The sequence below is a fragment of the Pristiophorus japonicus genome, chromosome 3 (assembly GCF_044704955.1).
Source record: "Pristiophorus japonicus isolate sPriJap1 chromosome 3, sPriJap1.hap1, whole genome shotgun sequence".
NCBI classification, from domain to species: domain Eukaryota; kingdom Metazoa; phylum Chordata; class Chondrichthyes; family Pristiophoridae; genus Pristiophorus; species Pristiophorus japonicus.
The window spans coordinates 3,666,402-3,679,678 of NC_091979.1; the positions used below are offsets into that span (position 1 = coordinate 3,666,402).

At 48.7% G+C, this 13,277-nt stretch overlaps 1 protein-coding gene across 9 annotated transcripts in view; it reads left to right on the forward strand.

Annotated features, from left to right (window-relative positions):
• The window catches only part of LOC139259631 (tensin-1-like), an 875,917-nt gene that overhangs the window by 762,207 nt on the left and 100,433 nt on the right, over window positions 1-13,277 (forward strand). For all 9 annotated transcript variants that reach the window (XM_070875129.1, XM_070875131.1, XM_070875130.1 and 6 more), the window contains one exon: window positions 9,525-9,712. In XM_070875129.1, coding sequence (XP_070731230.1) covers window positions 9,525-9,712 — 188 coding nt within the window. The remainder of the gene's footprint in view (window positions 1-9,524; window positions 9,713-13,277) is intronic.

The window sequence follows — 13,277 nt, forward strand, 5'->3', positions numbered from 1 at the left end:
GATTGGAGGGGAAATTTCTTCACCCAGAGGGTGGTGGGGGTCTGGAACTCACGGCCTGAAAGGGTGGTAGAGGCAGAAACCCACATTTAAAAAGTACTTGAAGTGCCGTAACCTACAGGGCTACGGACCCAGAGCTGGAAAGTGGGATTAGACTGGGTAGCTCTTGGTCGGCCAGCACGGACACGATGGGCCGAATGGCCTCCTTCCGTGCTGTCGACTTCTATGATTCTATAAATATTGGGCAGGACACCAGGGATAACTGCCCTGCTCATCTTCAAAATAGTGCCATGGGATCTTTTACACATGAGGCTGCAAACAGGGGCTCCGTTTAATGTTTCATCAGAAAGACGGCACCTCCAACAGTGCAGCACTCCCTCACTCGTGTCAGCCTAGATTTTTGTGCTCAAGTCTCTGGAGTGGGACTTGAACCCACAACCTTCTGACTCGGAGGTGAGGGTGCTGCCCACTGAGACACAGCAAACCGAGCGAGCGACTGTTCCTCATAGAATCACAGGAGTAGGCCATTCGGCCCATCACGTCTCTTTGAAAGAGCTATCCCATTAGTCCCACTGCTCTGTGCTTTCCCCATAACCCTGCAAAAGTTTCTCCTCAAGTATTTATCCCATTCCCGGTTTGAAAGTTACTATTGAATCTGCTCCCACCGCCCTTTCAGGCAGCGCGTTCCCGATCACAACAACTCGCTGTGTATACACATTCTCCCCATCTCCCCCTCTGGTTCTGTTGTCAATCACCTTAAATCCGTGTCCCCTGGTCACTGACCCCCCTGCCCCTGGGAACAGTTTCTCATTTACTCTAACAAAACTCCTCCTCATTTTGAAGACCTTGACTAAATCTCATTGAGTGCCCAATAAACCTCAGAGCTGCAAGAGGTGTGAGATTTTTCTCCAACACAGCTAATGGGCCCCTCTTCAGTGGGTCCGAAGCCTGCAATCCAGCCTGGTGATCATTATTGGAGCTTGGGCCCGTCGCCCTTTGCAATCAGCTCTGCCGTTTTACACAAATCAAAACGAAAATGAGATGACAGAAACTCTGAATAAATATTTTACGATAGAGGGCACGAACAATATTCCGACAATGGATAGTCTAGGGGCTATCGGGGGGAGGAACTTAACACAATCACTAAGGAGGTGGTACTCAGTAAGATAATGGGACTAAAGGCAGATAAATCCCTGGACCTGATGGCTTGCATCCTAGGGTCTTGAGAGAAGTAGCAGCAGGGATTGTGGATGCATTGGTTGTAATTTACCAAAATTCCCTGGATTCTGGGTATGTCCCAGCAGATTGGAAAACTGCAAATGTAACGCCCCTATTTAAAAAAGGAGGCAGACAAAAAGCAGGAAACTATAGACCAGTTAGCCTAACATCTGTGGTTGGGAAAATGTTGGAGTCCATTATTAAAGAAGCAGTAGCAGGACATTTGAAAAAGCAAAATTCGGTCAGGCAGAGTCAGCATGGATTTATGAAAGAGAAATCATGTTTGACAAATTTGCTGGAATTCTTTGAGGATGTAACGAACAGGGTGGATAAAGGGGAACCAGTGGATGTGGTGTATTTGGACTTCCAGAAGGCATTTGACATAAAAGGTTGCTGCACAAGATAAAAGTTCACGGGGTTGGGGATAATATATTAGCATGGATAGAGGATTGGCTAACGAACAGAAAACAGAGTTGGGATAAATGGGTCATTTTCTGGTTGGCAACCAGTAACTAGTGGGGTGCCGCAGGGATCAGTGCTGGGACCCCAACTATTTAAAATCCCTATATTAACGACTTGGAAGAAGGGACTGAGTGTAACGTAGCCAAGTTTGCTGATGATACAAAGATGGGAGGAAAAGCAATGTGTGAGGAGGACACAAAAAATCTGCAAAAGGACATCGACAGGCTAAGTGAACGGGCAAAAATTTGGCAGATGGAGTATAATGTTGGAAAGTATGAGGTCATGCACCTTGGCAGAAAAAATCAAAGAGCAAGTTATTAATTAAATGGAGAAAGATTGCAAAGTGCCGCAGTGCAGCGGGACCTGGGGGTACTTGTGCATGAAACACAAAAGGATAGTATGCAGGTACAGCAAGTGATCAGGAAGGCCAATGGTATCTTGGCCTTTATTGCAAAGGGGATGGAGTATAAAAGCAGGGAAGCCTTGCTACAGCTATACAGAGTATTGGTGAGGCCACACCTGGAATACTGCGTGCAGTTTTGGTTTCCATATTTACGGAAGGATACACTTGCTTTGGAGGCAGTTCAGAGAAGGTTCACTCGGTTGATTCCAGGGATGAGGGGGTTGACTTATAAGGAAAGGTTGAGTAGGTTGGGCCTCTACTCATTGGAATTCAGAAGAATGAGAGGCCCACAAATAATAACTTCACGGTGGGGCGGACAATAATCAAAGGAATAATGGAGGCATGTGAAAAAGGAACGGCAATAATCATGGGGGTTTTAACCTACATATCGATTGGTCAAATCAAATCGCATGGGGTAGCCTTGAGGAGGAATTAATAGAATGCATACGGGATTGTTTCTTAGAACAGTATGTTACAGAACCTACAAGGGAGCAAGCTATCTTAGATCTGGTCCTGTGTAATGAGACAGGAATAATAAACGATCTCCAATAAAAGATCCTCTCGGAATGAGTGATCACAGTATGGTTGAATTTGTAATACAGATTGAGGGTGAGGAAGTAGTGTCTCAAACATTCCTGTCTGGCGTAAAAGTAAAAAAGGGAAGGTGGCTCAACCGTGGCTATCTAGGGAAATCAGGGATAGTATTAAAGCCAAGGAAGTGGCATACAAATTGGCCCAAAATAGCAGCGAACCAGGGCACTGGGAGAAATTTAGAACTCAGCAGAGGAGGACAAAGGGTTTGATTAGGGCAGGGAAAATGGAGTACGAGAAGAAGCTTGCAGGGAACATTAAGGCGGATTGCAAAAGTTTCTATAGGTATGTAAAGAGAAAAAGGTTAGTAAAGACAAACGTAGGTCCCCTGCAGTCAGAATCAGGGGAAGTCATAACGGGGAACAAAGAAATGGCAGACCAATTGAACAAGTACTTTGGTTCGGTATTCACTAAGGAGGATACAAACAACCTTCCGGATATAAAAGGGGTCAGAGGGTCTAGTAAGGAGGGGGAACTGAGGGAAATCTTTATTAGTCGGGAAATTGTGTTGGGGAAATTGATGGGATTGAAGGCCGATAAATCCCCAGGGCCTGATGGACTGCATCCCAGAGTACTTAAGGAGGTGGCCTTGGAAATAGCGGATGCATTGACAGTCATTTTCCAACATTCCATTGACTCTGGATCAGTTCCTATGGAGTGGAGGGTAGCCAATGTAACCCCACTTTTTAAAAAAGGAGGGAGAGAGAAAACAGGGAATTATAGACCGGTCAGCCTGACCTCAGTAGTGGGTAAAATGATGGAATCAATTATTAAGGATGTCATAGCAGCGCATTTGGAAAATGGTGACATGATAGGTCCAAGTCAGCATGGATTTGTGAAAGGGAAATCATGCTTGACAAATCTTCTGGAATTTTTTGAGGATGTTTCCAGTAAAGTGGACAAAGGAGAACCAGTTGATGTGGTATATTTGGACTTTCAGAAGGCTTTCGACAAGGTCCCACACAAGAGATTAATGTGCAAAGTTAAAGCACATGGGTTTGGGGGTAGTGTGCTGACGTGGATTGAGAACTGGTTGTCAGACAGGAAGCAAAGAGTAGGAGTAAATGGGTACTTTTCAGAATGACAGGCAGTGACTAGTGGGGTGCCGCAAGGTTCTGTGCTGGGGCCCCAGCTGTTTACACTGTACATTAATGATTTAGACGAGGGAATTAAATGCAGTATCTCCAAATTTGCGGATGACACTAAGTTGGGTGGCAGTGTGAGCTGCGAGGAGGATGCTATTAGGCTGCAGAGTGACTTGGATAGGTTAGGTGAGTGGGCAAATGCATGGCAGATGAAGTATAATGTGGATAAATGTGAGGTTATCCACTTTGGTGGTAAAAACAGAGAGACAGACTATTATCTGAATGGTGACAGATTAGGAAAAGGGAAGGTGCAAAGAGACCTGGATGTCATGGTACATCAGTCATTGAAGGTTAGCATGCAGGTACAGCAGGCGGTTAAGAGAGCAAATGGCATGTTGGCCTTCACAGCGAGGGGATTTGAATACAGGGGCAGGGAGGTGTTGCTACAGTTGTACAGGGCCTTGGTGAGGCCACACCTGGAGTATTGTGTACAGTTTTGGTCTCCTAACTTGAGGAAGGACATTCTTGCTATTGAGGGAGTGCAGCGAAGATTCACCAGACTGATTCCCGGGATGGCGGGACTGACCTATCAAGAAAGATTGGATCAACTGGGCTTGTATTCACTGGAGTTCAGAAGAATGAGAGGAGACCTCATGGAAACGTTTAAAATTCTGACGGGTTTAGATAGGTTAGATGCAGGAAGAATGTTCCCAATGTTGGGGAAGTCCAGAACCAGGGGTCACAGTCTGAGGATAAGGGGTAAGCCATTTAGGACCGAGATGAGGAGAAACTTCTTCACCCAGAGAGTGGTGAACCTGTGGAATTCTCTACCACAGAAAGTAGTTGAGGCCAATTCACTAAATATATTCAAAAGGTAGTTAGATGAAGTCCTTACTACTCGGGGGATCAAGGGTTATGGCAAGAAAGCAGGAAGGGGGTACTGAAGTTTCATGTTCAGCCATGAACTCATTGAATGGCGGTGCAGGCTAGAAGGGCTGAATGGCCTGCTCCTGCACCTATTTTCTATGTTTCTATGTTTCTATGTACTATGCTTAAACAAAGGGGACTATAGTGGGATGAGGGCAGTGTTGGCTACAGTAGACTGGGAACACAGACTAAACGGTGGCACAATTGAGGAACAGTGGAGGACTTTTAAGGAGCTCTTTCATAGTGCTCAACCAAAATATATTCCAGTGAAAAAGAAGGGCGGTAAGAGAAGGGATAACCAGCCGTGGATAACCAAGGAAATAAAGGAGAGTATCAAATTAAAAACCAATGCGTATAAGGTGGCCAAGGTTAGTGGGAAACTAGAAGATTGGGAAAATTTTAAACGACAGCAAAGAATGACTAAGAAAGCAATAAAGAAAGGAAAGATAGATTATGAAAGTAAACTTGCACAAAACATAAAAACAGATTGTAAAAGCTTTTACTGATATATAAAACGGAAAAGAGTGAATAAAGTAAATGTTGGTCCCTTCGAAGATGAGAAGGGGGATTTAATAATGGGAAATGTGGAAATGGCTGAGACCTTAAACAATTATTTTGCTTCGGTCTTCACAGTGGAAGACACAAAAACCATGACAAAAATTGCTGGTCACAGGAATATGGGAAGGGAGGACCTTGAGACAATCACTATCACTAGGGGGGATAGTGCTGGACAGGCTAATGGGACTCAAGGTAGACAAGTCCCCTGGTCCTGATGAAATGCATCCCAGGGTATTAAAAGAGATGGCGGAAGTTATCACAGATGCATTCGTTATAATCTACCAAAATTCTCTGGACTCTGGGGAGGTACCAGCGGATTGGAAAGCAGCAAATGTAACGCCTCTGTTTAAAAAAGGGGGCAGACAAAAGGCAGGTAACTGTAGGCCGGTTAGTTTAACATCTGTAGTGGGGAAAATGCTTGAAGCTATCATTAAGGAAGAAATAGCAGGACATCTAGATAGGAATCGTGCAATCAAGCAGACGCAACATGGATTCATGAAGGGGAAATCATGTTTAACTAATTTACTGGAATTCTTTGAAGATATAACGAGCATGGTGGATAGAGGTGTACCGATGGATGTGGTGTATTTAGATTTCCAAAAGGCATTCCATAAGGTGCCACACAAAAGGTTACTGCAGAAGATAAAGGTATGCGGAGTCAGAGGAAATGTATTAGCATGGATAGAGAATTGGTTAACTAACAGAAAGCAGAGAGTCGGGATAAATGGGTCCTTTTCGGGTTGGAAATCGGTGGTTAGTGGTGTGCCACAGGGTTCGGTGCTGGGACCACAATATACATAGATGACCTGGAAGAGGGGACAGAGTGTAGTGTAACAAAATTTGCAGATGACACAAAGATTAGTGGGAAAGCGGGTTGTGTAGAGGACACAGAGAGGCTGCAAAGAGATTTAGATAGGTTAAGCGAATGGGCTAAGGTTTGGCAGATGGAATACAATGTCGGAAAATGTGAGGTCATCCACCTTGGGGGGAGAAAAAAACAGTAAAAGGGAATATTATTTGAATGGGGAGAAATTACAACATGCTGCGGTGCAGAGGGACCTGGGGGTCCTTGTGCATGAATCCCAAAAAGTTAGTTTGCAGGTACAGCAGGTAATCAGGAAGGCGAATGGAATGTTGGCCTTCATTGCAAGAGGGATGGAGTACAAAAGCAGGGAGATCCTGCTGCAACTGTATAGGGTATTGGTGAGGCCGCACCTGGAGTACTGCGTGCAGTTTTGGTCACCTTACTTAAGGAAGGATATACTGGCTTTGGAGGGGGTACAGAGACGATTCACTAGGCTGATTCCGGAGATGAAGGGGGTTACCTTATGATGATAGATTGAGTAGACTGGGTCTTTACTTGTTGGAGTTCAGAAGGATGAGGGGTGATCTTATAGAAACATTTAAAATAATGAAAGGGATAGACAAGATAGAGGCAGAGAGGTTGTTCCCACTGGTCGGGGAGACTTGAACTAGGGGGCACAGCCTCAAAATACGGGGGAGCCAATTTAAAACCGAGTTGAGAAGGAATTTCCTCTCCCAGAGGGTTGTGAATCTGTGGAATTCTCTGCCCAAGGAAGCAGTTGAGGCTAGCTCATTGAATGTATTCAAATCACAGATAGATAGATTTTGAACCAATAAGGGAATTAAGGGTTACGGGGAGCGGGCGGGTAAGTGGAGCTGAGTCCACGGCCAGATCAGCCATGATCTTGTTGAATGGCGGAGCAGGCTGGAGGGGCTAGATGGCCTACTCCTGTTCCTAATTCTTATGTTCTTATGTTCTTATGATCTTATCGAAATGTATAAGATGTTGAGGGGGCTCGACAAGGTGGATGCAGAGAGGATGTTTCCACTGATGGGGGAGACTAGAATTAGGGGGCATAATCTTAGAATAAGGGGCCACCCATTTAAAACAGAGATGAGGAGGAATTTCTTCTCTGAGGGTTGTAAATCTGTGGAATTCGCTGCCTCAGAGAGCTGTGGAAGCTGGGACATTGAATAAATTTAAGACAAAAATAGACAGTTTCTTGAACGATTCGGGAATAAGGGGTTATGGGGAGCAGGCGGGGAAGTGGAGCTGAGTCCATGATCAGATCAGCCATGATGGTATTAAATGGCGGAGCAGGCTCGAGGGGCCGAATGGCCAACTCCTGTTCCTATTTCTTATGTTCTTAAAGTTGGGTGTCTGTGCTTGCCTTGCCGGCAATGACCGCAGAGTACGTCCATGGATTGAGGTGGGGGCGGGGGGGTGGGGGGTGTGACAACATCAACTCTGACTGGACATATACCTGGCAGTTCCATCACATGACCTCCCGCCTCTAACTGCCCCACTCAGTTGAACAATCTTTCTCCCATCTCCAATAAACAAAGGTATTGAAAGAGTTTATTTTAATGCTCCAGTGATTTTTCAACCGCAATTTTTTTTTTTCTGTTCGTTCCTGGGATGTGGACATCGTTGGCCAGTCTGCCGTTTATTGTCCATTCCTAATTGCCCCCTGGCTCACCATCACCTTCCTGAACCGCTGCAGTCCGTGTGGTGACGGTGCTCCCACAGTGCTGTTAGGGAGGGAGTTCCAGGATTGTGACCCAGCGACGATGAAGGAACGGCCGATATATTTCCCAGTCAGGATGGTGTGTGACTGGGAGGGGAACGTGGAGGTGGTGGTGTTCCCATGCGCCTGCTGCCCTTGTCCTTCTAGGTGGTAGAGGTCGTGGGTTTGGGAGGTGCTGCCGAAGAAGCCTTGGCGAGTTGCTGCAGTGCATCTTGTAGACGGTACACACTGCAGCCAGGGGGCGCCGGTGGTGGAGGGAGTGAGTGTTGAAGGTGGTGGAGGGAGTGAGTGTTAGAGGTGGTGGAGGGAGTGAGTGTTAGAGGTGGTGGAGGGAGTGAGTGTTGAAGGTGGTGGAGGGAGTGAGTGTTAGAGGTGGTGGAGGGAGTGAGTGTTAGAGGTGGTGGAGGGAGTGAGTGTTGGAGGTGGTGGAGGGAGTGAGTGTTGAAGGTGGTGGAGGGAGTGAGTGTTGGAGGTGGTGGAGGGAGTGAGTGTTGAAGGTGAGGGATGGGGTGTCGATCAAGCGGCTGCTTTGTCCTGGATGGTGTCGAGCTTCTCGAGTGTTGTTGGAGCTGCACTCATCCAGGCAAGTGGAGAGTGTTCCATCACACTCCTGATCGCTCTCAGAAGTGTGCAGGAGATTAATGTTTCATTTCTGGAGACTTCAGGACAATCCTGGAGGTTTGGCGACCCTGGGGGGAGCTGATCACGAGTACTGTGGTTCATTAAAAGATAATTGGGGGTGGATGTGGAATCCCAAGGCAAACAGACACAGCTTTTCCCGCTCACCACAGTCCAATGTCTGTCATTGGCTGTCTCATTTATATCCACCATGAAAATTCTCCAACCCAATATCGGGTGGGATGCCTTTCATGCATTCTCAAGGTACAAGATGTTGTTACCGAAATGGGCCCTTGTTGCACCCGTTTATAACCCCGCAAAACCGGTGTAATGAGGTCCAATATTCGACCTTCTGTCTGGTACTGTACACCCCGTGTGTGTCTCAGTGTTAGCTCTTGTACATAGAGTCCCACAGTTTGAGGGGAGACTGAGGGAGGGGAAGGGTCCCACAGTTTGAGAGGAGACGGAGGGAGGGGAGGGGTCCCACAGTTTGAGGGGAGACTGAGGGAGGGGAGCGGTCCCACAGTTTGAGGGGAGACTGAGGGAGGGGAGGGGTCCCACAGTTTGAGGAGAGACGGAGGGAGGGTAGGTCCCAGAGTTTGAGAGGCGACGGAGGGAGGGTAGGTCCCAGAGTTTGAGAGGCGACGGAGGGAGGAAAGGAGTCCCACAGTTTGTGGGGAGACTGAGGGAGGGGAGCGGTCCCAGAGTTTGAGGGGGAGATTGAGGGAGGGGAGGGGTCCCACAGTTTGAGGGGAGACTGAGGGAGGGGAAGGGTCCCACAGTTTGAGGGGAGACTGAGGGAGGGGAAGGGTCCCACAGTTTGTGGGGAGACTGAGGGAGGGGAGCGGTCCCACAGTTTGAGGGGATACTGAGGGAGGGGAGGGGTCCCACAGTTTGAGGAGAGACGGAAGGAGGGTAGGTCCCAGAGTTTGAGAGGCGACGGAGGGAGGAGAGGAGTCCCACAGTTTGTGGGGAGGCTGAGGGAGGGGAGGTCCCAGAGTTTGAGGGAGGGGAGCAGTGCGACAGTTGGAGGACCTGGGAAAGATTGAGTTGAGAAGTACGATGATGATACGGAGACGAAGTGACTATTCTGCCGGTTTTCCTTGGGCCCAGGTGTGAGGTCACGGGCGATGAGCCCCGAGCAGATGGGGACGACCACGAGACGACGAACCGCCAGCGAGGGCCAGTACGAGAACAGCAGCGGTGGATCTCGGAGCCCGCCCGTGCGTTCCCCAGTGCGCTGCGTTTCCCCAGAGGTCGCCAGCTCGATCGCGGCCAATCCAGGAGGCCGCCCCAAGGAGGTGAGACCGGGCGGACTGCAATCTGGCTTTTTATAATCTCCCGCGCCCTGACAACGCTGACCCTTACTGGGGCAAGGGTCCCACGGGTCTCACTCACGCTCGGCCCAGAAAGTGGCACGGGAGGGAGTTGGGGGGGTGGGGGGAGGGGATTGTACCTGTGAATGGGATTGGTGCGTGGCGGTGTGGCTGAGACGAACACAAAGTGACTCCTGGAGAGATTTTAGCTCGTATCGGAAGATTGCACTCCAGCCCAATCCCGGCACGATTCACTACCTGGCCAACGGGCAGGAACGGGATTACCGGCTAAAGAACACTCTCCAGCACGTGGGTGTGGTCGCGATGGCATCGCGTTTGACAGAGGAGTAGGCAAATCATAGAATGATACGGCACAGGGAGAGGCCATTGGGCCCATCGAGCCCGTGCCGGCTCTGTGACAGAGCGATCCAATCAGTCCCACTCCCCGCTCTGTCCCCACTGCCCCGCACATGTTTCTTTTTCAAGTAGTTATCTAATTCCCCTTTGAGTGGTTGGTGGAAGGTTTAGAGGGGATTTGAGGGGGGGGGCTTCTTTACGCAGAGGGTGGTGGGGATCTGGAACTCGCTGCCTGGAAGAGTGGTGGATGCAGAAACCCTCACCACTTTTAAGAGATGGTTGGATGAGCACTTAAAGTGCAGCAACCTGCAGGGTTACGGACCTAGAGCTGGTAATTGGGATTAGACTGGTGACCTTTTGTTGGATGGTGCAGATATAACGGTAAGTACTGCAGGGAATAGAATACGGCCAGGGTGATCTCCTGGACTAGTGTCGATCGCCTGGATGGGTCGGAGAGGAATTTTCCCAGATTTTTTCTCCCTAAATTGGCCTGGGTTTTTATCTGGTTTTTGCCTCTCCCAGGAGATCCCATGGCTCCGGTTGGGGTGGAGTGTAAAATGTTTCAGTATAAGGGGTGTCGCAGTGTGTGAGGCGGACTGATTGGGCTGGGTGCTCTTTGCCTTTCCGTCATTGTTCATAGATTTATATGTAACCTTCAGGGCTGCTGACCAAGGGCCGTGCGGCTCTTTGTCGGCTGGTGAGGACACGATGGGCCGGAATGGCTTCCTTCTGCGCTGTAAATTTCTATGTTTCTATGAAAGTTAGTATTGAATCTGCTCCCACCGCCCTTTCTGGCAGTGAATTCCAGATCATAGCAACTGGCTGCGTAAAACAATTTCTCCTCATCTCCCTCCGGTTCTTTTGACAATTGTCTTAACTCTGTGACCTCGAGTTACCGACCCTCCTGCCCCTGGAAACGATTCCTCCCGATCTGCTCGATCAAGGCCCCTCATTATTTTAAGCATCTCAATAACTCTCTCTTTAACCTTCTCTGCTTCAAGGAGAACAACCCCAGCTTCTAGTCTCTGCACATCACTGTCTGTGGACTGGTGCTCAAGCCCATGACCTCTGACTAAGAGGCAAGAGTTCCACCAACGACCCATGGCTGATACTTTAAGATTATGGTCACGCTTTTTGCAATCGATTGCATTGGGCAGGCCAAGGGTTGGAGTTCCACCCCGACCAATAGGGGAACATAGAAAATAGGTGCAGGAGTAGGCCATTCGGCCCTTCGAGCCTGCACCACCATTCAATAAGATCATGACTGATCATTCCCTCAGTACCCCTTTCCTGCTTTCTCTCCATACCCCTTGATCCCTTTAGCCGTAAAGGCCATATCTAACTCCCTTTTGAATATATCCAACAAACTGGCCTCAACAACTTTGTGCGGTAGAGAATTCCACAGGTTAACAACTCTCTGAGTGAAGAAGTTTCTCCTCATCTCGATCCTAAATGGCTTACCACTTATCCTTAGACTGTGACCCTGGTTCTAGACTTCCCCAACATTGGGAACATTCTTCCTACATCTAAATTCCAGTGAATACAGGCCCAGTTGATCCAGTCTTTCTTCATATGTCAGTCCAGCCATCCCTGGAATCAGTCTGGTGAACCTTCGCTGCACTCCCTCAATAGCAAGAATGTCCTTCCTCAGATTAGGAGACCAAAACTGAACACAATATTCCAGGTTAGGCCTCACCAAGGCCCTGTACAACTGCAGTAAGATCCCCTGCTCCTATACTCAAATCCCCTCGCTATGAAGGCCAACATGCCATTTACCTTCTTCACCGCCTGCTGTACCTGCATGCCCACTTTCAATGACTGATGTACCATGACACCCAGGTCTCGTTGCACCTCCCCTTTTCCTAATCTGTCACCATTCAGATAATAGTCTGTCTCTCTGTTTTTGCCACCAAAGTGGATAACCTCACATTTATCCACATTATACTGCATCTGCCATGCATTTGCCCACTCACCTAACCTGTCCAAGTCACCCTGCAGCCTCTTGGCGTCCTCCTCACAGCTCACACCACCACCCAGTTTAGTGTCATCTGCAAACTTGGAGATATTACCCCATTACATCCACAGAATCCGAAACTTACAGCACAGAAGGAGGCCATTTGGCCCGCCGTGCCTGTGCCGGTTCTTGGAAAGAGCAGCCGTGCTTAGTCCCACATTCCCGCTTTTTGTCCCGAACCCGGTAAGTTTCCCATCCTCGAACCTGTCCAACTCCCTCTTCAGATTATTGATGGAATCAGTTCCCACCAGCTGTTCAGGGAGCGTTGCAGATCCCCAGATCTCTGTGAGGGAAAACATTTCCCCCATCTCCCCGGTACATCTTTCACCAATGGTTTTCAACCCCTGACCTCTGGTGATTGGCCCACTCGCCACAGGGAATATTTCTATCTACCCTATCAAAACCTCTCGTCATATTCAAACCTCTATAGGTCACCTCAACCTTCTCTGTTCCAGGGAGAACAGTCCGAACTTTTCCAACCAGTCCCTCAACCCTGGGAACACCCTGGTAAACCTCCTCTGTATCCTTTCTAATGACTTACCTGAAGTGTGGGCCCAGAACGGCCCACAATACTCCATCTTGTATCTTAACATTACAGCCAGGCCCTTCAGGAGTGAAACGAGGCAACATGTTTTCACAAAAGGGTCGTGGAAATCTGGAACTCCAACCTCTCCCTCACCCACAAAACGGCTGTGGATGCTGGGGGCCAGTTAGAGCTTTCTAGACTGAGATAGACAGAAGCTTGAGGGGCTGAATGGGCCTCTTCCTGTTCCTGTGTAACAGGCTCGAGGGGCTGAATGGACTTGCTCCTGTTCCTGTGTAACAGGCTCGAGGGGCTGAATGGACTTGCTCCTGTTCCTGTGTAACAGGCTCGAGGGGCTGAATGGGCCTCCTCCTGTTCCTGTGTAACAGGCTCGAGGGGCTGAGTGGCCTCCTCCTGTTCCTGTGTAACAGGCTCAAGGGGCTGAATGTGCCTCCTCCTGTTCCTGTGTAACAGGCTCGAGGGGCTGAATGTGCCTCCTCCTGTTCCTGTGCAACAGGCTCGAGGGGCTGAATGGGCCTCCTCCTGTCCCTGTGTAATAGACTCGAGGGGCTGAATGGCCTCCTCCTGTTCCTATGTAACAGGCACGAGGGGCTGAATGGCCCCCTCCTGTTCCTATGCAGACCCCAAGTTTAGTT